The 26596-nt window shown below is 53.5% G+C and overlaps 1 protein-coding gene across 2 annotated transcripts; it reads left to right on the top strand.

The window, feature by feature from the left end:
• Positions 1-25761, top strand: WNT9A (Wnt family member 9A). Of its 2 annotated transcripts, none has more exons than XM_036032781.1 (4): positions 1-333; positions 19451-19707; positions 20482-20732; positions 22793-25761. In XM_036032781.1, exons 1-4 carry the CDS (start codon positions 239-241, stop codon positions 23270-23272), a joined length of 1083 nt encoding a protein of 360 aa, XP_035888674.1. In that variant the 5' UTR covers positions 1-238; the 3' UTR covers positions 23273-25761. The 2 variants fall into 2 exon arrangements, with proteins under 2 accessions (XP_035888674.1, XP_028390391.1); XM_028534590.2 differs by having other exon boundaries at positions 7-333; positions 20482-20744.
• The last annotated feature ends 835 nt before the right edge of the window (positions 25762-26596 follow it).

Raw genomic sequence — 26596 nt, 5'->3', positions numbered from 1 at the left:
CCCAAGTGCGGGACGCAAGCCGAGGCCCGCAGGCCCCAGGGGCAGCGCAGCGGGCGGGCTGGCTCGGGTTTCTGCCCGCCCCCGGCGCCGGCGTGACCCCTCCCCGGGCGGGGCGGGTCCAGCCCAGCTGGCGGCCCCGCCCCCAGCCTGGCGCTCCGGGCGCTATAAGAGGGCGGCGGCCGCGGGGCGCCCTGCGCGGGGCCAGGAGCGCGATGGTCAGCCGCCGTGGCGCGGCAAGATGCTGGATGGGCCTCTGCTGGCGCGCTGGCTGGCCGTGGCCTTCGCGCTGACGCTGCTACTTGCCGCGCTGCGCCCCTCGGCCGCCTACTTCGGGTAGGTGCCTGGCGGCCGGGCGGGCGGGGAGACTGGAGGGCAGGCCTAGGGCGGGGGCGGCGCGGGGGCGGCGCGGGGGGCGGGGGCCACCAGGTGCGCGGGCCGGACTGGTGGGGGCCGCAGGGTTGCCTGGAGCTGTTTGTTGGTGGCGTGCGCGTCGCTGGGTCCGGGAGTCTGAGTCCGTCTGCGCCGCTCGGAGAGAGGGGCCCGCGTACCCGTCGGACTGGCGTGGGGCCGCCGTCCTCTGTAACTCCGGAGTCGTCATTGCTGCGGCCGCAGCCGAGCGACGGGCTCCCTGCAGTTCAGAGACCAAGGTGTGGTCCCTGCTCCTTTAGGCCTCCGAGTTCTTGCCAAACGGCTGGAGCCTCCCAGCCCCTGCCCACCCACCCCCCTTGCAGCTTCCCCCTCCTTTCTCTCCTCGAGAAGTTAATTTAACAACAACAAAAAAATACGTACAAAATCCAGATGTTCCTTGCACTGAGCCCCAAAGGAAAAAAAATAACTCCAAGCTGGAGGAATTTATTTTTCTTGCGCTTTGCTTCTGACGCTCACTCGGGCCCCGGCTCTCGGAAGCGCGTCCGTGGGACCCGGCCGGAGCGCAGGTCTTGGCGGGGCCGTGAACGGCGCCGCCCGCAGTCTCTGGGGGTCGCTGCCCCGTGCGCTTCTCCTCAGCAGCAGTGTGGGTGGTTTTGGCGCGTCTGTCTCTGTCGTTTCTCCCTCCCCTGGCTTGCCCCTCACTTGCAGGTCTGGGATATCTAACCCAGCGACCTTTGGAGACCCTCGATGCGATACGCATATGGCTACACTGAAGTTTGGGGTGGCACCAACTTGGGCAGCCTTCCGGCTCTCCTCAGCCTCCCCCCTTCCCGCCCCACGCCGACCCTGAAGTCATGCCCACTCTTGCTCCTCGACCCCTGTCCGAGGCGTCCTTCGGCCACACTGGGCCGCTGCCCTCCGCCCTTCACCTGTTCCCTAGCCCCTGGCCCCTGCGGCAGCGGGCGGCGGCCTGGCCGGCAGAGGGCCCTGTTGGTCCAGAAATGTGGCACCGCCGGAGCAGGGAGAAACTGACTGGGCGAGGAGCCCTGCAGGTGTATCCTGTTCTCAAAGAAAATAAAATATTTTCATGGGAAACTTTTCCTTTGTGTTTATCTCCCCCTCCCCTTTCTCCTTCTGCTCCTTTCTCTTGGGTTGTCTTTCAGGGTCAGCTCCATGTCCCCTTACCTGGAACTCCCACCCCAAGGCCCTCTCCTGGCTGCCTGTGGGGCTGGGCCCTGACTGGGACCCAGGCTGTTGGGAGGCTGGCACGCCCCTGCCCGCCATCTGTGCAGCCTTCACCTCGCCCTCATGGGCAGAGGGAGGGTCAGAGGATGGCTGTCCATGAGTGAGTCACGCTGGCCTGTTAGCCAGCTGTGCCTTCTTGCTGTCCTGGCCCAGCTGCAGGTCTGTTCACCAGGCTCCAGACAAACCCCAGGCTTGTCTGCTCTGGCTGTGCTCTGCTGGGAGTCTGCTGCTGCTCCACTCCTGCTAGGGAAGATCAGTTCAGGGGGAGGTTGGGCCCGACTTCCAGTCCTGCCCCCACCCCTGCAGTCTTTCTCTTTCTCCACTTTCCCTGCACTGTGTACCTCTGGAGGAAGTCTTTGAGCTGTTAGTGTGTCTATTTTAACTCCCTCTCAGAGAAAAGTCCTGGTGGTCATGTGGCATGTGGGCAAAGCTTGGTGCCCCGTGGTTTCTCCAGTCAGCTCACTTGGTTCTGCTTTTTGGCCCCAAAGGCCTGATCAGATGAGGCTCCTGAGGAGCTTGGAGGCAGATGTGATGCCCTGGTGACAGCTGGCTCTGCTGGAATCACTGCCACCCCTGGCACCAGGCAGGAGTTAGGGCTCTGCTCGGTGGGCCTGGAGAGTGAGGGCAGCATGCCCAGCACCAGCTGGGCTGTGAGAAGAGTAAAGGGATGGGTGCTGGAGGGGTCCACACGCAGCATACACCTCAGGACAGTGGTGGACAGGGTGGATTCCCAAGGTGGGGCCAGGTCTGGGAGGAGGGGACTGGGTAACACATCCTGTGTTCTGTGCCACTGTGTATGGAGGCCCTGCCTCTGGCCCATGGTGACTTGCTAGGCCAAGGTCTCCTTTCTGCTGGCCCAGCACAGGGGCAGAAGCGGGAGGGAGAGGGAGTAGGAGATGGCCTAAGAGAGGCAGTGTCCAGCGGATCCAGTGGGCCTCTGTATTCAGTGTGCAGGGCAGAGGGAGCAGGAGGAAGGACCTGATCCAGGCCCTCTTATCCCTTCCCCCTCTCTGAAATCTCTGCCTGGCACCGAGGCTGGAGGCTCACAGTCAGGGCAGCTCCAGTTACAGCCCAGAAACCCAGAGAGGCTGGCCTGGGGGAGGGTCATGTGGGTGGCGGGAGTCCTCCCTGCCCCCTCTGTGAGGCTGCAAACCAACCCTAGATCCACTGCCCCGTTCCTGCTGCCCTCCTCCGGCCTCTGGCCACTAGGCAGGACCCTCCAGGCTGCCCACTGGCTATCTTCTCTTCCCTCTGACCTGGTCTTCCTCTGGCATGCTTAGCAGGTGGCGTTTCCATCTGGCTCTCCCGGGGCTGTGGATATGCCTGTGTTGGGGGGCCTAGCCCCCTTGGCTCAATGCCCTCTTAGAAGGAGGAGGGAACCATGGCTTCCAGCAGGAGGGCTGCCCCAGGCTTCTTGGCGAGTTGGGGATAAAGACTCATGGACTTGGGTGGGCTGACAGCTTTGGTCTGCCTTGGGTGTTGGTAGGGGGTGGTGCTCGCCAGTGCCTAGTCCTTCTGGCTGTATCCTCAGGTGTGTGCTGAAATTTGGTCATGAGGGGACTCCCCAGACCTGGGGGCAAGGTTCCTGCTAGCTCCTACATGGGGCCACATCTGGGGCTTGTGGGGAACCATGCCTGGCTTTGGGGCCCCTCACTGCCATTTGCTTCTAGATCCAGGTGCATGCTTTGGCAGCTTGCAGCAGGGCCTCCAGTGAGGTCACTAGACCTGCATCACAGGGCTGCCAGTGGCTTCCAACCTGGTTACTCTTCAAAAGAAATAGGACGGGGTGTCAGGAGTCCTGAGGCTATCTCATAGTGTTGACCCCTGTAGCCCACAGTCTGCAGGCTGGTCCTACCTCCCTGGTCCAGGCTGCCTGGAGGCCTGCATGAAGGAGGTGGCACTAGGTGTGGCACTGAGGGCTCCCCCAGCCTGGCTGGATATTGGCATTGGAGTGTGAGGGGTACCCAGAGCAGATCTGAAAGGCAGCTGAGGTGCTTTCTACCACTGTGAATGGGGGGGCAAGTGGGTGTGAGGCTGGTTTTTGTTATTGACACGTAACTCACATCCTCTAAATTCACCCTGTTATAGTGGACAGCTCAGTGGTTTTTAGTCATCCACAAAGCTGTGCAGCCAGCAACCCTATCTAATTCCAGAATATTTTCATCATCCCAGAAACTTCATATCCCACTGCCCCACCCCCAGGCTCTGGCAACCACTAATCCACTTTCTGCCTCTGGATTTGCCTGTTCTGGATGTTTCATAGAAATGGAATCATACGATATGTGGCCTTTTGTGTCTGGCTTATTTCACTGAGCATGTCATTTTCAATGTTCATCCACGTTACAGTGCGTGTCAGTGCTTTGTTCCTCTTTGTGACTGAGCACATTCAGTTGGATGGACACATGTAGTTTTTCTTATCCGTTCAGTTGGTTTTGGGGTTGTTCTCACCTTTTGGCTGTTGTGGGTAATGCTGCTGTGAACGTGGGTGTACAGGTTTTTTGGGGGGCATACGTTTTTAATTCTTTTGGGTGTATACTAAAGTGGAGTTGCTGGGTCACATGATAATTCTGTTTAACATTTGGAGGAACCACCAAAATGTTTTCTACAGTGGGGGCACCATTTCGCATTCCCACACGCAGTGCCCAAAGGCTTCAGTTTCCCCTCGTCTTTGTCAATGATTGTTATTCTGTGGTTTTATAATTTTTAACTGTTTTTATACTTGCCGTCCTGGTGGGCATGAGTGCACATCCCTGCTGACTGGTGAGGTGATGTCTTTTCATAGGCTTGCTGGACATCTGTGTGTCCTCTTTGGAGTAATGTCCATTCTGTTCCTTTGCTCAATTTTTGGTTGAGTTTCTCTTTTTGTTGTTAACTTGTAAGAGTTCTTTATATATTTTGGGTCTTTCTTGAACTGAGTTGAACCTGGTTTCTTGACCAGTGACAGCCTGCTGTCTGGCCCCTGCACATGGAGGCTGCCCCCACAGGTCACAGGTCTTCTTAGCTTGGCCCCCAGCTTAACTGTGTGAGGAGCTGGTGTGTAGCTGCTTGTTTCTCTACCAGAGTCTGTTCTGGGGGCCTGTTGGGGGGCCTGGCTGAGGAGGCTGCACCAGCGCTACTTGGAGGGGCTGCTGTCATGGCAGCCATGCATGCAGTGTCAGGGAGGTGAGGGCTCCCTCTGCTTCTCTGGGTACCCAGCTTGGGGCCCAGTGGGGGCAGGGCATGTGGGCACATGCCTGAGGGCGGCTCAGAGGAGGGGTGCCCAGCTAGTCTCAGAAGGAAAGAGGGAGGGCAGCTTCCTAGGGCCAGAGGAGCAGGTTGTGCGGTGAGCCTGTGAGGGCAAGGAGTAAGAGAGGGTGCTGCCGGGAGAGTAGGGTGGCCCCAGTGGGGCGCAGGGGCTGTGTGTGGGATAAGGGCTATGTGTAGGATGGGGGCTGAGTCCTAGCTGTTGGCAACCAGAGAGGGACTGTAGGGAAGAGAGAAGCCCCAGCAGCCCCTGGCTGGGGATCAGGGGTAGTGGTGCAGAGTGGAGCAGGCAGGATTGTGGATGATAGTCAGGAGGGTGCTGTCCACAGAGACCCACATCAGGACAGCCATGCCTGGACCCAGAGTTTGGGGGGCAGGCCACAGAGAGCAGAGTGCTCTGGGGGAGAGAGGTAGCTTTTCCCAGGAGCTGAGCAGCAGGGGGACCCAGGTGAAAGACCTTATTGTCATGTCTAGGGCAGCCAAGGGGCCACAGGGAGAATGTTGAGGCCTCTTGGTCATGGCCCTGTGCCCTGTGGGTGAGACCTCCCAAATGCCAGCCAGGGGGACACTCAGGTCAGGGGAGGATGGTGTGTGTCGAAGGGCCTAGTGTTCAGCCTCCCAAGGACAGGGGATTCTGCTAGTACTTGCGGCCCGGGGCCCCAGAGACCATCAAAGGGAATGAGGTATCCTGGTCTCCCAGGTGGGTCTGGGGCAGTAGTGGGGAGGCAGGTGGAAGGAGCAGGCAGATAGACTGAGGTTGGAAGGACTAGCCACTTCCTGCACCTCTGGTCTCCAGTGTCTGTCCCTCTTCCTCCTCCTCCCAGACAGCCTGCTCTGGGGGACCACGGACCCCCTCACCCTGCTGGCACTATCCTGCCCTGGCCTCCTTCCACAGGCTCAGGGAGGGGAGGGTGCTTTTGCCTGGCTGCCCAATACAGCCACCAGAGCTCTGGGCTGGGGTCTTGTGACAGGGAGTGCCGTGTGTGAGCCTTGCGTTGGGCCTGAGGTGAGGAAGAAGCCGCAGCCACCTGGCTCCCTCAGCTGTGTGAGCAGACGTCCTGCCACAGCCGGTGGCTGTCTGGATTGGGTGGGGGTGTTGGACAGCTGGTGTAATCTTGCTCCTGTTCTTGCCACTGTGGCCCTGGACCTGACTCCAGTGCCTCAGGCACCAGCAGGACCCTGCCCCAGCTCCAGGGTGGCCCCAGCCAAGGACACCCCTGCCCAGGGGCGTCTCAGTGTTGAGGACAATAGGAGAAGTGTGTGGGCAGCTTTTCTCATGGGAAAGAATCTGCACACATGATTTCTTCCCATGGGCCATAGGCCCTGGACTTGGGAGGAGTGATGACCTGATAACGGGCCTGGCTCTGCTCTCCTGGCCAAAGAAAAATGACACCTGTTAGAAGCTAGCACTCAGTCCCCTTAATCCTGGCCTGGGGGCACCAGCTCCCTTTGTGTATTGTCCCTGTGGGTGGTGAGTGTCCCTGTGGTACCCGCCCCACTTGTTGGGCTGCTGGGAGACCCACTAGTCTGGAAGGTGGGCAAGGCCAGGCCCCACTGGGAGGGGAGCCCCTGGCAGGTAGGGCAGGGCCGCTGTGCTCCAGGTCAGCTTCAGCTGTCAGCTGCTCTAGGAAGCCAGAGGATAGTTCCATAACATCGTACTTCACTGTAGCCCGAGCTCCCCTCTGAGGAGGCCAGGAGGACCCCTCATGGGGTCTCTTCCAAACTGTGCTGGGCCAGAGGCCTCCCCTGGCTCTGGACCCAGGAGCCCAGTGTGGGGTCCAAGGCATTCACCAGGTGGGCCAGACCCTGCTCTGACCTCTGCCTGCTGCCCTCATACCTGCTGGCCTTGGGTAGATATCTGAATGCTGGCTTTGTGGGTGGCATGGGTGCTGTGCTGAGGGGCGGAGGGCAGTCTGGAGTCCCCAGAGTGAGGGTGCAGGGAGAGCCTGGGGCTCTGCTGGATGAGAGTGGGACAGGGTGGCTGACTGTGCTTCAGACCCAGTGGCCTGGGCTGGGCAATGACTTTCCCAAGAGGGCTAATCACCAAGGGACATCTGTGGGCTGGGCTAGTCTGGTTGGCAGGTGGCTATGCTGGGGCCACCACAGGAGGGCAGCCCCCGACCTGGGTGGCGAGAGACAGCGAGGCTCTGTGACCTGAGGACCGGCCTTCGTCCTCTCCTACCCCTCCCAGTGGTTCTCTGCTGGCTTGGTGCCTCTGGCCGCAGGAGGAAGCCCAGCCGCCCAGCTGGCAGGCCTTGCACCTCGAGACCGGCAGCCGGACGAGGGAATGGAAAAAGGCAAGCCTCAAGCTGCGTTTGTTTTTCTTAGCGATACCTGAGGTAGATGTGGCCAGGGAAGTGGTCTGGCCTGCGTGGAGAGGCTGCCAGGGGCTCCCAGACCAGCACATGTCAGAGCCGCTCCCTCCCAGCTTGGCCACCCTGTCTGTGCCCTGCACCTGGCAGGCCTGCTGTGGGTAGGAAGCCAGTCATCGAGGTGACTCTGGGGGTGGCTGTGATGGGGTCCTCCCATGGCCTCCAAGCACCTGCCTGGCCTCTTGCCTGTCCTTCCATAACATCCCTGTGGATCTGTGGCCATCTGGGTATGGTGACTGGGACACAGAGAGGCGTTGCTGCTCTGGTTCATGAAGCCACCACTGCCCGTCTTCTCCTTTCAGCCATCAGTGAAGCTGGGATCCCACAGGCCCCCTTTCCACTCTGGGTTCCAGCATCCTGCTCCTGGAAGGGGCCAGTCACCAGCAGCCCTCAGGGCCTGTGGGTCCTGTGGGTTCTGTTCACTCTGGGGGCCACCAAGGGTGGACAGACATTTCTCTTAGGCAGAGCACAGGTCCCCATGTCCTGGGGTTTGTTGAGTCATATGTCTGCCAGCTGACTCTCAGGGTGGCTAGACCTGGGTGAGAAGCTTCCCCTGGGTGGCCAGTCAGTGATGGAACTGGGAGCTTTTTGTGCTCTTGATTATTGGGGCCCAATGAGATAGGGGAACAGGGGTCCTGCAGCTCTCCCAGCTGACAGAGGTGATAGCCATTAGACATGGGGCTGTTCATACTGCCCCAGTGCGAATAGCCTGTCCATGTGGGGCTGTCCTCCTGTCCACAGCCTCCTGTCTTGGCCTCTTTGGCATGCTGGGCACTGGGTGGTGGTGGAGCGCTCAGAAGCACCTAGACCTGGTCAGTGTCTCTGTACCCCTGTCCTCATCTCTGCTGCCTGAGTGCTGGGCAGAAGACTGCAGGCTGCAGGAGAGTGGAGGGTTAACCTCAGAACCAGTGTCTCAGCACTGGAATTTGTTTTGAATTTGATTCACACAGAAATTAAATGCCGTCTGGTGGGGCTGAGGTTTCCTTGGCAGGGCACTGCGGCTTCTGGAACTCCAGCCTTTTCCCCTCCGCCCAGCTCAGGGTCTCAGCTTCCCCCACGCCCGGGGAGCTGAGTTTGTGGGCAGGGTGGCCCTTGGGGTAACCAGACCTGTTGGCAGGAGGAAGGGTAATCAGAATCTGTCACCACCCTACCCCCAGCAGAAAGCAGCAAGACACTGGGTGGGGGGCTGCTGGACAGGGTAGGCCAGGCCTGGCTGGTCTGTTCAGGGGTGGGGCCCTAAGGGCAATGACATCTCTGACCCCAGCCTGGGCCACACCTGCACCCCCCAACCCTCATTTGGCAGTGTCCATCTGCCACCTGGCTGCCCTTAGGGGCAGGTGTGATGGTGTGTGACCAGCTGAGAGGGCTGGCCCCTGTCCCCAAGCATGCACCCATAATGGCCTCAGGCCTGGCCCTCAGAGAGGGACAGGTGTCCACAGACTTGGCCCTGGCTGTCCTAGGCTCTTTTGCACTTGCTGTGCAGCAAAGCTTGGGTCCCTGCAGAGCTGCTGCGGGTGGTCAGGGGCGGTCAGAGCGAGGTTCCCAATAGTGTGGGGGCTAAAACAGGACAGCCTTGTTTCTAGGCCCTCACCTGGGTCACATCTGCAGACACCCTTATTCCAAGTGAAGTTACATTCTGAGGTTCTGGATTGTTGTGAGAATGGGTCCCTTTATCCTTTGTTCAGCTTATTCTTGCAAACAGATTGTCAAATATGGTGACCAGCAAGTTCAAGGATCACCAGGCTTTGGGGAAGTGCAACCAAAGCCACGCCGAAATGATGGCAGTGGACAAGTCAGTGTGCAGCACAAAGTAAGTTTCACTCTCTGCAAGGAATGAGATACACAGATTGACCCAGCAAGTCTGGAAGCCCAAATAGAATTGGGGAAGAAATTTGGGTAGTGGACTGATTTAAAAGCAGATTAGAAACTGCTGAAGAGAATTAACAAACTGGAGGATAGGTGAGGAGGCATTCCTGGGGTGTGGCCTGGGCAGGAGACCACAACAAACAGAGGGTGTTAGACCTCGGCCTGTGGGAGGCCCTGCACACTAACCAGTGCCTGGAGGTGGGGGCAGGGCAGTGTCTGGAGAGAATGGCAAAGGATTTCCTGAAACTTCTGGGAGCAGTCAAGGGGACTGAAGAGGCCCAGTGTCTTTCCAAGCAGAAGCGTGAAAGTTCAGGCTGGAATATAACAACTTGGTAGCACAAAACGCTGAGCACAGAATTTTAAAGCAGTTTGAGAAACAGAATGCAGGTCACCGTTCTGAGGGTCCTCAAGCTGACAACTTACCAGAGATGCAGCATGGGAAAGACAGTACTGCCCATAGCTCGGTGAGATCAAGGCATTTCCAAGGTGCTCTGAGGGAGACAGGCATGCTCACCTCAGGCCTGGGGAGCAGCCTGTCACACTCCAGGCAGGGGAAGTAGTGAGGTGAGGAGACAGTCGTGTTGGATGTGGGTAAAGTTATAGCCTCATGTAATTTTGAGGGTATTCATGAAAATAATGGAAATATAAAACTGCAGATTATAAAGGGGAAAATGGAACAGTAAAAATAACCCAAAGGGAGGCAAGAGAGGAGAAAAAGGGGAAATAGGCATGGCCAGTAGAAAGGATGAACTAAAGCCCCTGGTGTCAGACCAAGGTGACAGGGTTGTGGTCAGCTCCTAGCTGACTAGGCCATGTATGGGAGACACAGAATGTAGGAGACAGCACAGCAACTCTACGGGCCGTAGGACATAGAGGGAAATAAGGGAAGAGATTGAAGGATGCACTGTGACCCAGGCTCTGCACAGTGATCTGAGGCTGCACATCTGGAGAGACCAAATCAGTGACTGCAGCAACTTAAATGCATGTTTTAGAAGTGAAGAGAAGTGAGGAGGATGGCAAAGAATGTGGAGGGAATGAAGTAATGGTGAGAAATGAACAGAAGGGAAGCACTGGAGTTGGAGGTGAATAAATCTGCATCTGTGAAGGTCTGGGGAACATCTGAGGAGGAGGCATACAACGTGCGTCCTGCTATGGGGAGCATCTCGCAGATTGTACATAATAAAGCAAGGGGGACATAATGAAGGATTTCATGCCAGTAAATCTGAAAATTCAGAGGAAATAGAGAAAACCAGAAAACTAACAGAAACAAACTCAAGATGGGGAAATGTCAACTAATACCATAATAAGTAAAGAAATTGGGTCACTGAAATGTAAATGGTGAGACTGCTGTGGAAACTATCTGGCATTTCTACAATTAAACATGGATTTCTTCTGTGACCCAGCAGCATGGGGCCATGCTCGCAAGAAGTGAGCCGGTGAGCGCATTAGTGATCATAGTGGCACTGTGCATCAGAGATAACGGTTGAGCACCTCCTCAGACATATGTTAGCTGAGGGGTAACCAGGACAGGCTCCATCCTACAGTGGGACATTATTCGAAAATAGAAAGGGGTGAGGCACGAACACTGGCTGCAATGTGGATGAATCTTGAGAATGTTGTACTCAGTGATAGAAGCCAGCCACATGGTGTGTGATTTCATTATATGAACTGTCCAGGATAGGCAGATCCACAGAAATAGGAATGGTATGGAGTTTATTTTTCAGGTGATGAAAATACCCTAAAAGTGACTACTTACCCATATGTGTGATTATCCTATAAAACACTGACTTATGCACATTAAATTCTATGGCATGTGAATTATATCTCAATAAAGTTGTTTTAAAAACAGAGAAGAGAGAAATTGGACCAGAAAGGAAGTCATTCTACCAGGAAAAGGTCAGCCCGTGTGGTTTCATGACAGGTTCTACCAAACGGTTATGTAGACACAACTCTTTTAGGACATTTAAGAAAGAACACTCACTCAGGCACCTAAACTCAGCAGGAAGAGCACAAAGAAGAAAGTTAGAGATGTGAAAGACTACTGAGATCCATCATGCCAGGATCACTGCTATCCAGTGTGGGAACCCCCACTGTAGCCAAAGGAGAAAATTCACATACCAAAAGGTATGGGGATGACATTGGATGGAGTTCAGCATCCATTTATGATTTTTCAAAGGCTCTTAGAAAATTAAAAGCAGAGGGAACTTCTATATCCTGATACATAGGAGGCACTCAGTGAGCTTCATACTTCACAGTGAAGTGGCAAAAGCTTCTCTTTGAGACCAGTAAACGGGGACACCTGCTGCCACCCTTGTCTGAATGGGCCTGAGGCCAGCTGTCTTAACAGCCCCTCAGGCAAGATGGGAGTCTTCCTCTCACACAGCGAGTGTGGCTCTGTGGGCATACTTTCCAGGCCTCTGGGCTTGTAGTGTCCTGCCAGCCTTCAGAGCACCCTCGTCTCCCACGTGAGTTTGTGCATGTGGAGGGGACATGGCAAAGCAGAGGGTCTGCACTTCCTAGTGGTGCACAGCAAGATGGGGAGCTTTTGGAGGATATTAGGGGACTGTATTCATAACATTAGAATAGGGGTGGGTTTCTAAAATGAGACAGAAGTAGCAGACAGGAGAAGGCTAAACATTGAGGTGCAGTAAAGTTAAGAACTTTTGTTTACAGAAAGACATCATAAAGAGAATGGAAAGGTAGCCTTCATCCAGGAATGGGCGAAACACCCACCCTTCCTGTAGGATGTTTGCACCTGGTGTGGGTGCTGTGGAGATTGGATGGTGGTCGCCTCTGACCTCTTTGGGCAGGGACTCAAGAACTCCCCAGCGCAAGGCTGTGTCTTTCTTTTTAGAAAGTACTAAAGGTTTAGGCTTTACATTTAGGTTTATGATCTGTCTTGAATTAATACATTAATATTTGTATACAGTAAAAAGTATGGATCAGTCCTGGCTGGCGTAGCTCAGTGGATTGAGCATGGGCTGCAAATCAAAGTGTCACAGGTTCGATTCCCAGTCAGGACACATGCCTAGGTTGCAGGCCACGGCCCCCAGCAACCGCACATTGATGTTTCTCTCTCCCTTTCTCCCTTCATTCCCTCTCTAAAAATAAATAAACAAAATCTTTTTAAAAAAGTAATCTTTCTCTTAAAAAAAGTATGGATCAGCTATTTATTTGCATATAGCTATCTAATTGCTCCACTACCATTTGTTGAAAAGATTATTCTTTCTGCACCAAGTTGCTTTTGCACCTTTATTAGCGAAATCTGTTGCCCATATATGTTTGGGCCTATTTCTGGGCCTTTGTATTTTGTTCCTTTGCTTCATTTGTCTATGTTGACAAAAACACCATACTTCCTTGGTTACTGAGCTTTATAATAAATCTTGAAATCAGATAGTGTCAGCCCTGCAACTTTCTTCTTTTTTTTTTTTTTTTTAAGTTGCTTTGGCTATTTGACTCCCCTGCCCCCCCCGCCCCCCACTGCCTTCCCTTTAGCAACTATCAGCTTGTTCTCTATATCATGGGTCTGTTTCTGTTTTGTTCATTTTTTAAGGTTCCATGTATATGAGAAATCATATGGTATTTGTCTTTCTTTGTTTGACTTATTTCACTCAGCATAATACCCTCTAGGTCTATCCATGTTGTTGCAAATGGCAAGATTTCATTCCTTTTTACTGTTGAACAATATTCTGTTGCATATATGCACCACATCTTCTTTATCTATTTGTCTGTTGATGGACATCTGGGTTGCTTCTGTACGCTGACTATTACTAGTAAAGCTGCAGTGAACATAGTGGTGCATACATCTTTTCAAATTAGTGTTTTCTGTTTTTTTTTTTTATTAATACCCAGAAGTGGAATCACTGGATCATAAGGCCATTCCATTTTTAATTTTTGAAGGAATTCCATACTGCTTTTCACAGTGGCTGCACTAATTTACAATCAACCCAACAGTACAAAAGTATTCCCCTTTCTCCACAATCTTACCAGTGCTTGTTGTTTGTTGATTTATTAATGTTAGCCTTCTAAAAGGCATGAGGTGATGTTTCACTGTGGTTTTAATTTGCATTTTTCTGATGATTAGTGATGTTGAACATCTCTTCCTATGTCTGTTGGCCACCTGTTTGTTCTCTTTGGAGAAGTGTCTCTTCATGTGCTCTGCCCACTTTGTAAATCAGATTGATTTTGTATGTGTTGATTGAGTATGTTGTGCGTTTGTGTGTGCTGAGTTGTATGAGTTCTTTATATATTTTGGATATTAACCCCTTGTCGGATGTATCATTTGCAAATATCTTCTCCCATTTGGTGGATTGTCTTTTCATTTTAATGATGGTTTCCTTTACTGTGTAAAACCTTGTTAGTTTGATGTAGTCCCATTTGTTTATTTTTTCTTTTTATTCCCTTGCTCAAGGAGATAGTGTCCAAATATATGTATGTATAGCTGAGAGCAGTGTCAAAGAGTTTACTGCCTATAATTTCTTCTAGGAATTTTATAGTTTCAGGTCTAACATTAAAGTCTTTGGTCCATTTTGAGTTTATTTTTATGTATGGTGTTGGAAAGTGGTCCAGTTTCCTTTATTTGCATGTGTGTGTCGAATTTCCCAACACCATTTATTGAAGAGACCATCTTTACCCCACTGTATATTCTTGCCTCCTATGTCATAGATTGATCATGTAGGGTGGGTTTATTTCTGGACTTTATTCTGTTCCATTTGTCTGTGTGTCTGTTTTTATGCTAGTACTGTGCCACTTTGATTACTGTGGACTTGTAGTATAATTTAATATCAGGTAGTGTGATACCTCCTACTTCATTCTTTCTCAAGCTTTTTGGGGCTATTTGGGATCTTTAATGGTACCATGTAACTTTTAGGATTATTTGTTCTAGTTCTGAGAAGAATGCCATTGGTATCTAATGGTAACTGCATTGAATCTATAGATTGCTTTGGGTAGTGTGGGCATTTTAACAATTTAATTCTTCCAACCCATGAGCAAAGTATATCTTTCCATTTATTTATGTTTAATTTAATTTCTTCATTGTCTTACAGTTTTCAGAGTACAGGTCTTTCACTTCTTTGGTTGTTTATTCCTAGGCATTTTATACTTTTTGATGAAATTATAAATGTGATTGTTTTTTAAAATTTGTCTTTCTGATAGTTCATTATTGGTGTATAAAAATGCAACCGGTTTCTGTATATTGATTTTGTATCTTACAACTTTACTTAAGTCATTTATTAGTTTAAAACTATAAAACACCTGTAGTTTCTTGTGGAGTCTCTACTGCAAATAACGAGAGTTTTACTCCTTCCTTTCTGATTTGGGTATCTTTTATTTCTTTCTCTTGTCTTATTGCTGTGGCTAGGGCTTCTAGTACTGTGTTGGGTAAAAGTGGTGAAAGTGGTCATCCCTGTCTTGTTTCTGACCTTAAGGAAAATGCTTTTAGCTTTTCACTGTTGAGTATGATGTTAGCTGTGGGTTTGGCATGTATGGCCTTTATAATGAAGTATGTTCTTTTTATGTTCACTTTGTTGGGAATTTTTGTCATAATAAGATGTTGAATTTTGTCAAATGCTTTTTCTGCATCTATTGAAATGATGGTTTTTATCTTTTAGTTTGTTAATGTGATGTGTTGTATTAGTTGATTTATGGATGTTGAACCACCTTTGCATCCCTGGTGTGAATCCCACTTAGTCATGGAGTATAATCCTTTTAATGTGCTCTTGAGTCCAGTTTGCTAATATTTTGTCAGGAATTTTTGCTTCTGTGTTCATCAAGGATATTGGCCTGTAATTCTTATATTCTCCACCCCACCCCACACAATCTCTCTCTCTCTCTTTGGTAGTGGTTTTATCTGATTTTGGTATCAGGGTTAACGCTGGCTCCATAAAATGAGCTAGGAAGTGTTTTCTCCCTCTTCAGATTTTGCAGTAGTTTAAGAAGGATACATATTAATTTTTCTTTAAATGTTTGGTTGCTTCTTGAGTGAGAACTGCTCCTACACTTCCCTGGACAAACTGTATCTCTTGAGAATGTTAAAGATTAAAGGGAAATACCTGAATGTGGTAAAGTGCATTTAGGTCTTACTGTTATTTCTTCCTGGGAAGCAGGTGTGGCACTGTGAGAGGTGGCCAGCCAGATGAAGCAGGGGTTGGAGGGATTCTGCTGCCTCTCAAGGGCTGCCTGTGTAGGCTTGTGGACTTGTCTGCCTTGAGCCAGACGTTTGCTTGGGGTAGGGGTGTGGGGTGGCAGCTGCATTGAGCTGGGCAGGCTGAGCTGGGGCCTGTGCTATGCCAGGTGGCCTGGGCCACTTTTGGGGCTGGAAGGCAGAGTCCCCAAGGCAGGTAGAGTAGGCAGAGGTTCCTTGCCAGGCTAGCGTACAGGGCTGAGGGCCTGCACTTGGGTGGGGGTTTGAGGTGAGGGACTCAACCTGTGCCACCTGCTGTATGCTGAATGTTGTTTTGGATACATCACACATGCACAGTACAATATGTGAGAAGCTCACAGGCCACAGGTGAGAGAGGGGTGTTTCCTGTGCCCCAGGCTGCCTGTGTCCTGGGTTGCCCCTGTACATGCAGACAAAACATTCAGTACTGAGGCAGGCCGGCCAAGTCTGCCATGGAGAGATGGATCCCGGTGTTCAGTCCATCTCCAGTTTTTGTACAGTAGCCCCCTAATTCGCAGTCACTTTTGCTTTATGCAATTTCAGTCGCCATGATCAGAAATATTAAATGGAAAATTCCAGAAATAAACAATTCATAAGTTTTAAATTGTGTGATGTTTTGAGTAGCATGATGAAATCTCACACTGTCTGTTCCATTCCACCCAGGACGTAACTTGTCTCTTTGTTCAGCATTCCTACATTGTAGATGCTCCCTACCTGTCAGTCTGTGAGTACCTGTCCTGGTGATCTGCTTGGTTATCAGAGAGAGAGGCTGCATTCAGATAACATCTCTACAGTATATTCTTAAAATTATTCTACTTTACTATTGTTGTTAATCTCTTAATGTGCTAATTTATGAACTAAACTTTGTCATGGGTGTGTAAGTATGGGAAAAATCATAGCATGTGAAGGGTTTGGTACACTATGCAGGTTTAAGTGTCCACTAAGAACATACTGGAATGTATGTCTTGGAACGTATTCCTGCAGATAAAGGATTGACTGTATAATCAACAGCACCTCCAGCATTTTAGTGTGATAGTGTGGAGTTGAGTGACGTGTGAGTAACGTGTGTATGTTTTAAGGTAACACATCTGTAGCCTGTTTTCTAGAAAGAATTGGTGGGTAAATTTTTGTAGATACAATGAGTCCAGGATTCCAGCCACGGAAGGACACCTCTCCTCATCCTGGACAATAATCTTGATCAGGTTTGTGCTCATCTGATGAAAGAAAAGTAACATCAGTATATTTTTATTCTGTGTTCCTTTGATTGGGGGTGGAGACTAAGCTTTATCAGCGGCTGCATTTCCTCCTTTGAACTGTAAGTTCACACTTGTGTCCTCTCTAATTGACTCCTTTCACTATTGATTTTGAGGAAAATACACATACACACACATGCACGTGCACACATGCATAGCACACGAGCAAAGGAAGTGGGCCCTTGGTCTGGGATCTGAGTTGCAACATTTCCCCCAACTCTTATTTATTGTTTTTTAAAACTCTATGCTACTTTTTCACTGTACAGAGATTGTTGTATTTTTAGAGTCAAATTTATTACTTTCTCAAGGTCTTCTGAATTGAGTCATTCTGAAAAAAGCCTGCCGGAGTCTAGGCGTGGTCTATAAACCTCTCCTCTTCCCTCCAGCACTATTGTGGTTCCTCTGGGTTTGGGTTCCTGTCCTGGATCCTTGGCTCCCATCACTGAGGCCTCTTCCATCGAGGCCAGGCCAGCCCTGCTCCCTGACCCCAGATGTCGTCTGCCCACTTCTCTTACTACCTAGCACCTCCATAAGGGTCTGTCCTCTGCATCCCAGGCTGTGAGCCCTGAGGCAGGGCCATGCACTGAACACTCCCCAACAGCTAAGGTTCTGGGCAAGGGCTGTCTGGGTGCTGGTACTGGAGAGTTGGGGAGGGGCTGCCATGGGAGCAGAACAGTGTACCTGTATTGGGGTTGCACCCTCATGCCACCTGTATGGGTGGGGGAATCCTTCCCTCTCTCTGAATGTGTAGTGTGGACACAGTTGGCCCTGGGTGTTATGAGACTCCTGTTCTTGGCCCCATATGCAGTGTGGATGAGGGGACCCCGAGTATAGGGGACCCCTGTCCTCAGCCTCCCTGGATGGGGAGGCAGTGTGGCCCCAGGTATGGAGGGCTCCTGCTCTTAGCCCTCATGTGCCCTGTGGCCTGGGTACAGCCCTGGTGGGGGACCCCTGCCCTCTTCTCCTATGTAGAGGGTAGTTGGGAGGCACCATGGCCCACCCTCCTTCCTCTCCCCTTGTTCATCCTCACAGCTGCCCTGCCTAGGCTGGCCCCAGGTTCTCTCATGTTAGCCCCACCTTAGGGGGTCCTCTTGGATGCCGGAATGTTTTGGCACCACTTGGAGCTTGGTTAATCTCATACAAGTTGGAGGCTGCAGGGTTTCTGCTGCCTGGCACTCGTTCTGGGCACAGCTGTTGACATTCCTGTCTGGGGATAAGTCTCCACTGTGTGAGCTGCCTTTGTGTGGGGAGCACAGCTTTTCTAGCCTCAAGCTTGGGGTCTACGGGCCCCTGCCTGTTCCCTGTCTGCCTCAGCAGCTGTCTTTGGGCAGGAGGCCTGGAAGTCCATGAGGCTGCCCATGGCAGTCCCTGCTGTGTCCTTGTGCCCTTAGTCATGAAGCCCTACACCCTGCAGTGGCATTGGGGGTGCAGGTCTCTGGGTGGCTTGCTTGCCTCCTCCCTTACCTGCTTTTTCTCTAGTGCAGCATCCCAGCTTGGAGCTCATAGGCACCTTGTCCTTGAAGGCCTTGATGCCTCTCTACCTGCAACTGTGGGCCACCCACTCTAGGCCCATCCTGTGCCTCAGGACCTTTGGGGTTCTCCCCTAGCCTTTGCCCATGCTGGCCTCCCACTGTGCATGGGGGTGGGGGAGCAAGGGTGGCTCCTGGCTCAGAGCATCATTCAGAAGAGAGCTGTCCCTGCAGTGAAGTTTGCAGGATGGGAGCTAGCGAGGACATGGCCAGAGCTCTACTCTGGTGCCGTGCTGGCTGAGCATATGGGGAGTAGGGCCCAGGCCTGGGGTGGATCTTCTCACTGAGCCAGAGTGTGGAAGGGATAGGGTGGGGGGCACACCCTTGGTCTGGGGCCTGCTTCTGTGGCTTCTGTGACCCTCCAACAAGGGATACCTTGTTCCTGCCTGCTACTCCCCTTTGCACCCTGGGGCCTTTTGCCCTGGTGTCCCTCAGTGTCACCTGGCTCTCCACTGGTTCTCCTGCCCTCAGAGAGCTGGTTGGAATGAATGAGGCAGGCCCTACCCCTTCAGGGTCTTGGGGCCCACCTGGGCCTTCAGCAGGGTAGATGCCCCTTCCCTAGGGAGGGCCTGGGAGAGGCCATGCTGGGGTATGTATGGGGTGGCCCTGAAAGGGAGTGGGGTACAGGGGAGCTTTGAAAGTCAGTATCCAGATTGTCCCCAGAGGCTGCTAGGGTCTACTACACAGTGGGTTCTAGGAGGGCCCACCGATCCCTTCTTCTGAAGAAAGCTGTGGCTCTGGGAGTTAGGCTCGAGGCCACTGTGCCCCTCAGTGGGGCCTTTCTAGGAGCAGCAGGAAGGAGGATGGGGTGTGGTGAGGGACCATAGTTCCCATGGGTAGGCTGGTGTGGGAGGTTTGTTTCCAAGATGCTTGAATGGAGGTTCTAAGCCCTGTCTCTGCCTAGATGGGCCTCTTTCCCTCCCAGGTGCTGAAGGTCTGGGTGTGGCTCTGCATGGACATGCCTGGGGCCCAAATGAGCAGTTGTCTCTCTGGGGACACTGACACCATAGCATACAGAAGGCCAGTCCTGTCAGTCCCTGGATGGAGCAGGTCAGGGGGGCAGATTATAGACCCTGTGGGCCAGGGCCCGGGGTGGAGCTGCGGCAAAAACGCACTGGTTTCCTAGTGGCACCCAGGTCCCGCGCTGGGAGGTCTGCTCTGGTGCAGGCGTTTTGGCAGATCTGTTGGGACCCGGAACCAAGTGGGCAGGCTGCTGGAGGGCAAGGAATGTGCTAGGACCCTCACAAGGGCCCACACTCAGTGGGGGACTGCAGATGTGAGTTCCTCCAGCTGGGTAAGTGGGCAAGAGACTGGGGGAGGAGGGCATGTGTGCTCCTGAACCCTCAAGGCCGGGGTGTGGGTGTGCAGAGGCTCTTTCTCTGGGGCGGTGCTCGCCCTGGTCTCTCTGCACAGGCTGACCGGCAGCGAGCCCCTGACCATCCTCCCACTGACCCTGGATCCTGAGGCAGCCGCACAGGCACACTACAAGGCCTGTGATCGGCTGAAGCTGGAGCGGAAGCAGAGGCGTATGTGCCGCCGGGACCCGGGCGTGGCCGAGACACTGGTGGAGGCAGTCAGCATGAGCGCCCTGGAGTGTCAGTACCAGTTTCGCTTCGAGCGCTGGAACTGCACCCTGGAAGGCCGCTACCGGGCCAGCCTGCTCAAGCGAGGTGCGTGGCACTGGAGGTGGGGCAGTGGGCTGCCAAGCACAGGCGCACCAACCCCTGGTGCACCGTTGGAGGGGTCCTGGGCCAGGGGCGAGGAGCTGGGGCCTAGAAGACTCTGGAGCTAGCTCCTTCCCCACCACTCCCTACTCTCTCTGCCTCTGCCCCTCCCGACTCCTCTGTCCCTGTCCTCCTGCCCCTACCTCCTCTTCCTGCCCTGTTCGCACACAAGCCTGAACTGTTGCTGGAAGGACTAGGAGCCTTTGGCAGCTTTGACAGGGCCCCAGGCAGCTCTGATGGCTTTTGCCACATGCCTGTGGCCAAGGCCCAGTGCTGGCAGGGGTCCAGCTGGTGCTCCTAGCACAGAGCTTCATCTCATTTCTCGTGTCTCCTCCACACGTGGGAGCTGTTGGGGACTCTAAGAGCATCTCGATGTGCTTGTTTAAAAACCGGGAACTTCAGGCCCAGGCAGGGCTTCTCTAGGGCCATGGGCCATTCTGGTGGGTGGGAGACCCAGACGAATGGGATCACTGATTGCCAGACAGAACCAAGGCCCCAGTACCCCTGGATCCTCCCTGTCCCACCTTATTCATGCACATAGGAGAGCCTTCCCCCAGGTGCACCATCATCCCAGGCAGGTATTCTCCCCAAGTGGATTATGGGAAGGATCCTGCCAACAGTCAGGGATTCAGGGCCTCATCTGGAATGCTATGGTTTGGCTGCGAAAAGTGATGGGGGCTGCTGCTGTGCCACTGCTGACCAGCCCCACTGCCTCCCCAGGCTTCAAGGAGACGGCTTTCCTCTATGCCATCTCCTCGGCTGGCCTCACGCACGCACTGGCCAAGGCCTGCAGTGCAGGCCGCATGGAACGTTGCACCTGTGATGAGGCACCCGACCTGGAGAACCGTGAGGCCTGGCAGTGGGGTGGCTGCGGGGACAACCTCAAGTACAGCAGCAAGTTCGTCAAGGAGTTTCTGGGCCGGCGGTCAAGCAAGGACCTGCGTGCCCGTGTGGACTTCCACAACAACCTCGTGGGTGTGAAGGCAAGAGGGGAGGGGGCTGGCACCAGGCAGGGGAGGGCTGCTGTGGGGGCAGTGGTGAAGGGGGCAGGCCAGTCTCAGGGAGGGCTGGGGGGCTGGGAGGAGATGGGGTCTGCTGTCTCTGTGCTTTTGTTCTAGCCAGGTGGTACCAGCCAGGGTCCTCCATTCTCAGCTTATATAAGGCTCATTACCTGCCAAATAGATGGAGATGCTAGTTGTCACAGAGGATGCCAGTGGCCTCCCATGGAGAGTGTCCTCTGGCCTCCCATGGAGAAGTGGAGCTGGAAGGCCTCCTTTTTGCTGATTGGGGTGGAGCCAGGTGGGTCTGGACCCATCTGCATCTGGCCCTGGGTAGTCAAGGCTACCAGGAAGGTCTCTGTCATGGGTACCATCTATCCAGAAGGAGGGCAGACTGAGAACCTGCCTGCCAGAGTCAAGAGGCAAGTGGTGCTGTTACCAGGGACCTAGGTGGATGCAGTATGGGGAGTGTACAGGCCAGGAGTCCCGGGGAAAGGCTGGAGTGCTGCTGGTCCAAGTGTGTGTGTCAGGGGGGTGGGGGGTACTTCTGCCTCAGGGTTCTCCTCTGTGGCCAGGACTCTCTTCTGAGCAAACCCAGCTCAGAAGACTCGGGAAAAGGTGTGTCTTGATGTTTTGGGCTGGGCCCTTCTGGGGGCTGCTGGCTGCAAGTGTGGCTGGGCCCAAGGGAACCTGTCTCCTGCCACCCTTCACCATTCCTGCAGGCCCTTGGCTCCCTAGCCCACAACACTGGAATAGGCATCAGGCCCATACCTGTAGTCCTTACTGCGTGCCCAACACCAAGCCCTTAGTACCCCAGCCACTTGGGCCACCAAATGCCCCTCAGGCTCACCCATTGTCTAGGACCTGCACAGGATGCTGGGAATGTGGATCCTAGCCAGGGGGTATGTAATGAGAGACAATCTACTCAGTCTCAGCCTTGGTATTGGCTAGCTGAAGTTCTGGGTCTCGCAGGGGAGCTCCTTCCCTCCTTCTATCCTGTGGGGAGGGGTGTGGGGAGATTAAATCCCCCAGGCAAGGCCCTTTATTTCCCTTTGTACTTGCCTCTTATAAACGATAAATGAAAACTCAGAAAACTCAGAAAAAGTGCTCCATTAGCTCCAGGCCTGGGTAAGCAGTGTTTTAATTAAATTTGTCATGTTTCTCAGCAAAATATCAGTAAATGTGACTCTTCTGTTACACATCCAGGGAACATGGCTATGTTTCTTAATGCCCTTACGTGGCCCTCTAGGGAGCTCAGGCTTAGCTTGGGCCAGTGGAGAGGGCTTCCCTGCCCTGCCTTCCCACGTCCATCCAGGGACCCCTGGTGGGCAATCTGCCAGGAGGCTCAGTGGGGCAGCTGGCCTGACCTTCTGGCTTTGTAGGTGACACCCAAGTTCTGGAAGAGGAAGGATCCTGTTTGGGTCTCAGGTAGCTTCCCAGAGCCTGAGCAGAACTTGGTCCTTGGCCACACCTGCTCCTGTTCTGGCCAGCTGCATCCCACTTCTGGGTCGGTCAGGTGGCACCTGTGTTTTCAGCAAACCAGGCCCCAGTGCTTAGGCAGGGACGTGGTCAGCTCAGTTGTAGGCTCCAGTGGCCAATCCTGCCTACTGGGCATGCAGCTCTGCAGAGAGCACACTGCTAGGTCCTGGCTGATGGGGTGCTGATGGCAGGGCTGGAGGGTGGCCTGTCGAGTCCTTGCAGGGGCAGCCCTAGACACAGGGAGGAACATCTGGGCAGGGAGGGATTATCTCCACAGTGCCACAGGTGCTGTGGTGGTCACTCTGGAGGCCACGCTGATAGCTGTAGGGCTCTGTCCTAGGTAGTCGGGGGCTTGAAGGCAGAGGGATAGGTGTGTAAGCCAGGGAGCCTGGGTGATGGGTTGTGGCGGCCCTCTAGGCTGTGCCTGGGTCTGGGGGCAGTGGGGTTTGGGTCTGAGGTAGGTGCTGGTTTTTGGCTCATTTGGAGTCATCCATGTGGTCTGGTCTTGGTGTGCCAGGTAGGACCCTCAGGCTCACCTCTCTTCCTCTTTCCAGGTGATCAAAGCTGGGGTGGAGACCACGTGCAAGTGCCATGGTGTGTCTGGCTCCTGTACCGTGCGGACGTGCTGGCGACAGCTGGCACCCTTCCACGAGGTGGGCAAGCGCCTGAAGTACAAGTACGAGACGGCACTCAAGGTGGGCAGCACCACTAACGAGGCTGCTGGCGAGGCGGGTGCCATTTCTCCACCCAGGGGCCGGGCTTTGAGCACAGGTGGTGACCCACTGCCCCGTACACCAGAGCTGGTGCACTTGGACGACTCACCCAGTTTCTGCCTGGCTGGCCGCTTCTCCCCAGGCACTGCAGGCCGCAGGTGCCACCGTGAGAAGAACTGTGAGAGCATTTGCTGTGGACGTGGCCATAACACGCAGAGCCGGGTGGTGACACGGCCCTGCCAGTGCCAGGTGCGCTGGTGCTGCTACGTGGAGTGCAGACAGTGCACTCAGCGGGAGGAGGTCTATACCTGCAAGGGCTAGTGCCAGTTGGCCAGGCTGTCCCAGGGGTGCAGGCAGCGTGTGTGGCAGAGGCATCCACACTTGCAGACTGAGCCCCAGACTGGATGCCCCCAGCACATTTGGGCATGAGGCAGGAGCAGGAGCCCAGGGCAGGCTGGGGAGCTGTCTCTGCATCTCCGTCTCCCCTCAAAGGCCTGGTCTCACCTCTGCATACTCTCTGCTTGTCCCTCCCAGGGACCTGACAGCATTGCACTGATGCTTTCCAGGTTGTGTCTGTCCCTAAGACTCCAGTTCCTGTATCACAGCACCCCTTGACACTTGGGCTCCCTCTGAGGAGCACAGTACATTTTCATGACCAACTACACAGGGCCTCTGCAGCAGCCTGTGGGCTGCCCTCCGCCAGCTCTGGCTAGAGTCAAACCACTAAGAGAGGGACAGCCAGCCACCCAGGTGTGGGGGACACTGTCGCCGCACCCCCAACATCAAACACTTCTGTTTGGAGTGATAACAGTGACTTTTAAGTTATTTTTATTTAACTAATATATAATAATTATTTTCTCTGTTCCCACTGTATCCCAGGCTGTGGCTCTTCCAGACTGGAGGGGCCCCTTCCTCTTTCCTCGTCCCCCATTCCCAGACTTCTTTGCCTGATCTGCTTTGTGTTTGAAACCACTAAGTCAAGAGAGATGTTGCTGTTGTTCTAAATTAAAGTGAGCTATGTCTGGCCTCCTCCCTCAGGGCTTCCGAAAGTCAGGTCCAGGCTGCCACCCCCAGGGAGGCCGTCCTGAGAAGGGTGCCTGTGGGTACACAGCCCTGCACTCCAGCTCCCAAATGCAGATTCTGGGGCTGGGAGTGGCAGAGGCTGCCCTGCCCTCCCCAAGGGCTATGCATGGGCAGAGGGGCAGGGCCAGCCCCTTGGAGCGATTATTTCACAAAGAAGGCACAGTTTGCTCTGTGTCACTATGGGGGAAGCAGGGTGGGGAGAGATGTGATAGTGTCTGGGGCCAGGATTTGGCAAATGGCTATGTTCCTTGGCCATCCTCTTGTCTTTGACAGAAGGGGAAAAGGATGGCTTACATTGACCTGGCTTGGTTTTGGTGTGTGGTGTATGTGTATGCATGTGCAATGTGTACACTTATGAGATGTGTATTAGCATGTGTGGTGTGTGTGCATGAGTGCTCATGTGTGCAAGCACATGCCTATATCCGGTGTGCACACATGAATATGGACATAGGCATATGTTCATGGCTATGCACTTGTGCATATGGATGCACACACCCGAGCACGTGTGCTATATGCATGTTGTGTGGGGGGCATGACTGGTATGTGTGCATATGTGTGAGCATGTGCTTATGTGTGTGTGTTGGTGTGGTCTGTGGGTGGCTGGATATGGCCTCCACCCTGTGTCCTTCTTTAGCATGGGCCTCTCCTTCCCACGTTGACGTGAATGGCAGTCTTGGCTCTGGAGCCTCTGCCCTAGGCCTGTCCTGCTTGGCTGGGTGGCTGTGCTCCAAGGGTGCAGGCAGCGTGGAAGCAGGAACTACTGAGCTAGGGTGTTTCTCAGAGTCCCAGGGGGCTCCAGGAACCCCAGGGAACTGTGTTTTTAAAAGAAAACCTATTTATGTTAATGTGGGTCTCTTAGTCCCTGTTTTATAGTGTTAATAGTAAAGTTTATTCTCCTGTGGTTCAGAGAACACTCCGTGAATAATTGTGCTGTGGAGGCCCATCCTAGAAGGGAGACAGATAGACTCTGCAGTGGCAGGAGATGTGGGCCTGCCCCTTGTTCCCTGCAGACCTGGCTGGACAGAGCTGGGGTGTGGTAAGCAAGGGTGCATCCTGGTTGTCCCCACGGATCCCCACCTGCTGGGGCCCAGAGCAGGTGGAGTGTCATGCTCCCATCATAAGACTAGCCAGTCACTACTGGGTCTGGAAAAGTGGCAAGTCAGAGGAAGGATTTTTTTAACTAAATACATTTAGCTATATGTCATAAATATTAAGAAAAGTATTTTTTTAAACAAGGCAGGCTGAAAATGTCTGCTGGCTGGTTTGTTTATATATAAACATATATCAGAGTGTCTTGCTAAGCGAAGAAACAACTCCCACTGATGGAACCACTCCTTAACATGCTTCTCTTTCATGTGACAGAGGGTCTCTGAAGAAACATGTTGGTAGTGGGGCCAGAGCTCCAGGTTCAGCCTTACGAGGGGCCATGGGGGAGGGCCACCATGCTGAGGGCCAGGCAGGTCCCGGCCACCTGCTTCCCCCCAGCCACTCAGATGTGGGTTCCGGGCTTGGTTTGTCCAGGTCCAGAGGTCGGGGGGTGAGGGGCATTCACATATGACAACTTTCCTCTGGGTGTTCAGCTTCTGCCGGCCTGCCCACTTCTCTACCTCATCTGTATAGTGAATAGGTGTGTACTCGAGTGACTTGGAGAATGTATTTATTTAACGGCTTTGTGTAACACAACCAGAAACAAATGGAAACACTAAATAAACATATTTTAAATTATACCCCGACTTAGTCTGCTGACTTCAGAGTACTTCTGGTGAACCTATGGATGGAGGGCCTCAGAGAGTAGAGTGTGAGAGAGGAGGATGTGAGGGAGGAGGGCCTGAGGGAGGAGGGCCTGAGGGAGGAGGATGTGAGGGGGGAGGATGTGAGGGAGGAGGATGTGAGGGAGGAGGGCCTGAGGGAGGAGGATGTGAGGGAGGAGGGCCTGCGGGAGAAGGGAGGAGGTATGTAGTTTGAATGCTGGGGCTAAAGACCACGAGAGGAGAGTTGAGGCAGGTTGTTGGGCCCGTTCAGGTGAACCCTGACTACGTGAGAGTGTTTAGGGAGCTTTGTCTTTTTTGAAGCCCAAGCACAGCCCAACTGGACCCAGGTTTGGGATGGGTGGTGTATCCATTGTCATATATGGAGAGGACACAGCTCATGTGTGGGGACCCTATTGAGATTCCAGGTCACTGAATGTCTGCAGGTTCCCCCTCATGGTGCTGTCACTGGGGTCCCAGGTACCCAGCAATGTCCAGCTTGGCCTCTCCCACTTAGCCTCCCACTAGGGAGGGACACATGAGCCTGGAGACCCTCATCTCGCCAGACCTTGAGGTGGGTAGTCTGAGATGAAGGTGTTGGGGGCTGCACTTTCTCTGGAGGCTCCAGGGGTGGGTCCTTCCTGCCTCTGCCCCCAGCTGCTGCCCCTGGCCTCCCTGTCTCACCTCCCTTGCCACTTGGCTTCTCCTCTGTGTTCCTGTCTGGACACCTGTCATGGCATACAGGGCCTCCAGATAATCTGGGTGCTCTCATCTTGAAGTCATTAAGTATCTGCAGAAACCTCTTTTCCAACTA

The sequence above is a fragment of the Phyllostomus discolor genome, chromosome 8, assembly GCF_004126475.2.
Source record: "Phyllostomus discolor isolate MPI-MPIP mPhyDis1 chromosome 8, mPhyDis1.pri.v3, whole genome shotgun sequence".
Lineage (NCBI taxonomy): Eukaryota > Metazoa > Chordata > Mammalia > Chiroptera > Phyllostomidae > Phyllostomus > Phyllostomus discolor.
Note: the sequence above shows the minus strand (reverse complement) of the source record. Positions and strands in the feature narration are given on the sequence as shown.

Coding starts and splice junctions, on each gene's coding strand:
- WNT9A (XM_028534590.2), top strand. CDS start 239: ATGCTGGATGGGCCTCTGCTGGCGCGCTGGCTGGCCGTGGCCTTCGCG. Junction 334..19,450: donor CCCTCGGCCGCCTACTTCGG/GTAGGTGCCTGG, acceptor CTCTCTGCACAG/GCTGACCGGCAGCGAGCCCC. Junction 19,708..20,481: donor GGCCAGCCTGCTCAAGCGAG/GTGCGTGGCACT, acceptor CTGCCTCCCCAG/GCTTCAAGGAGACGGCTTTC.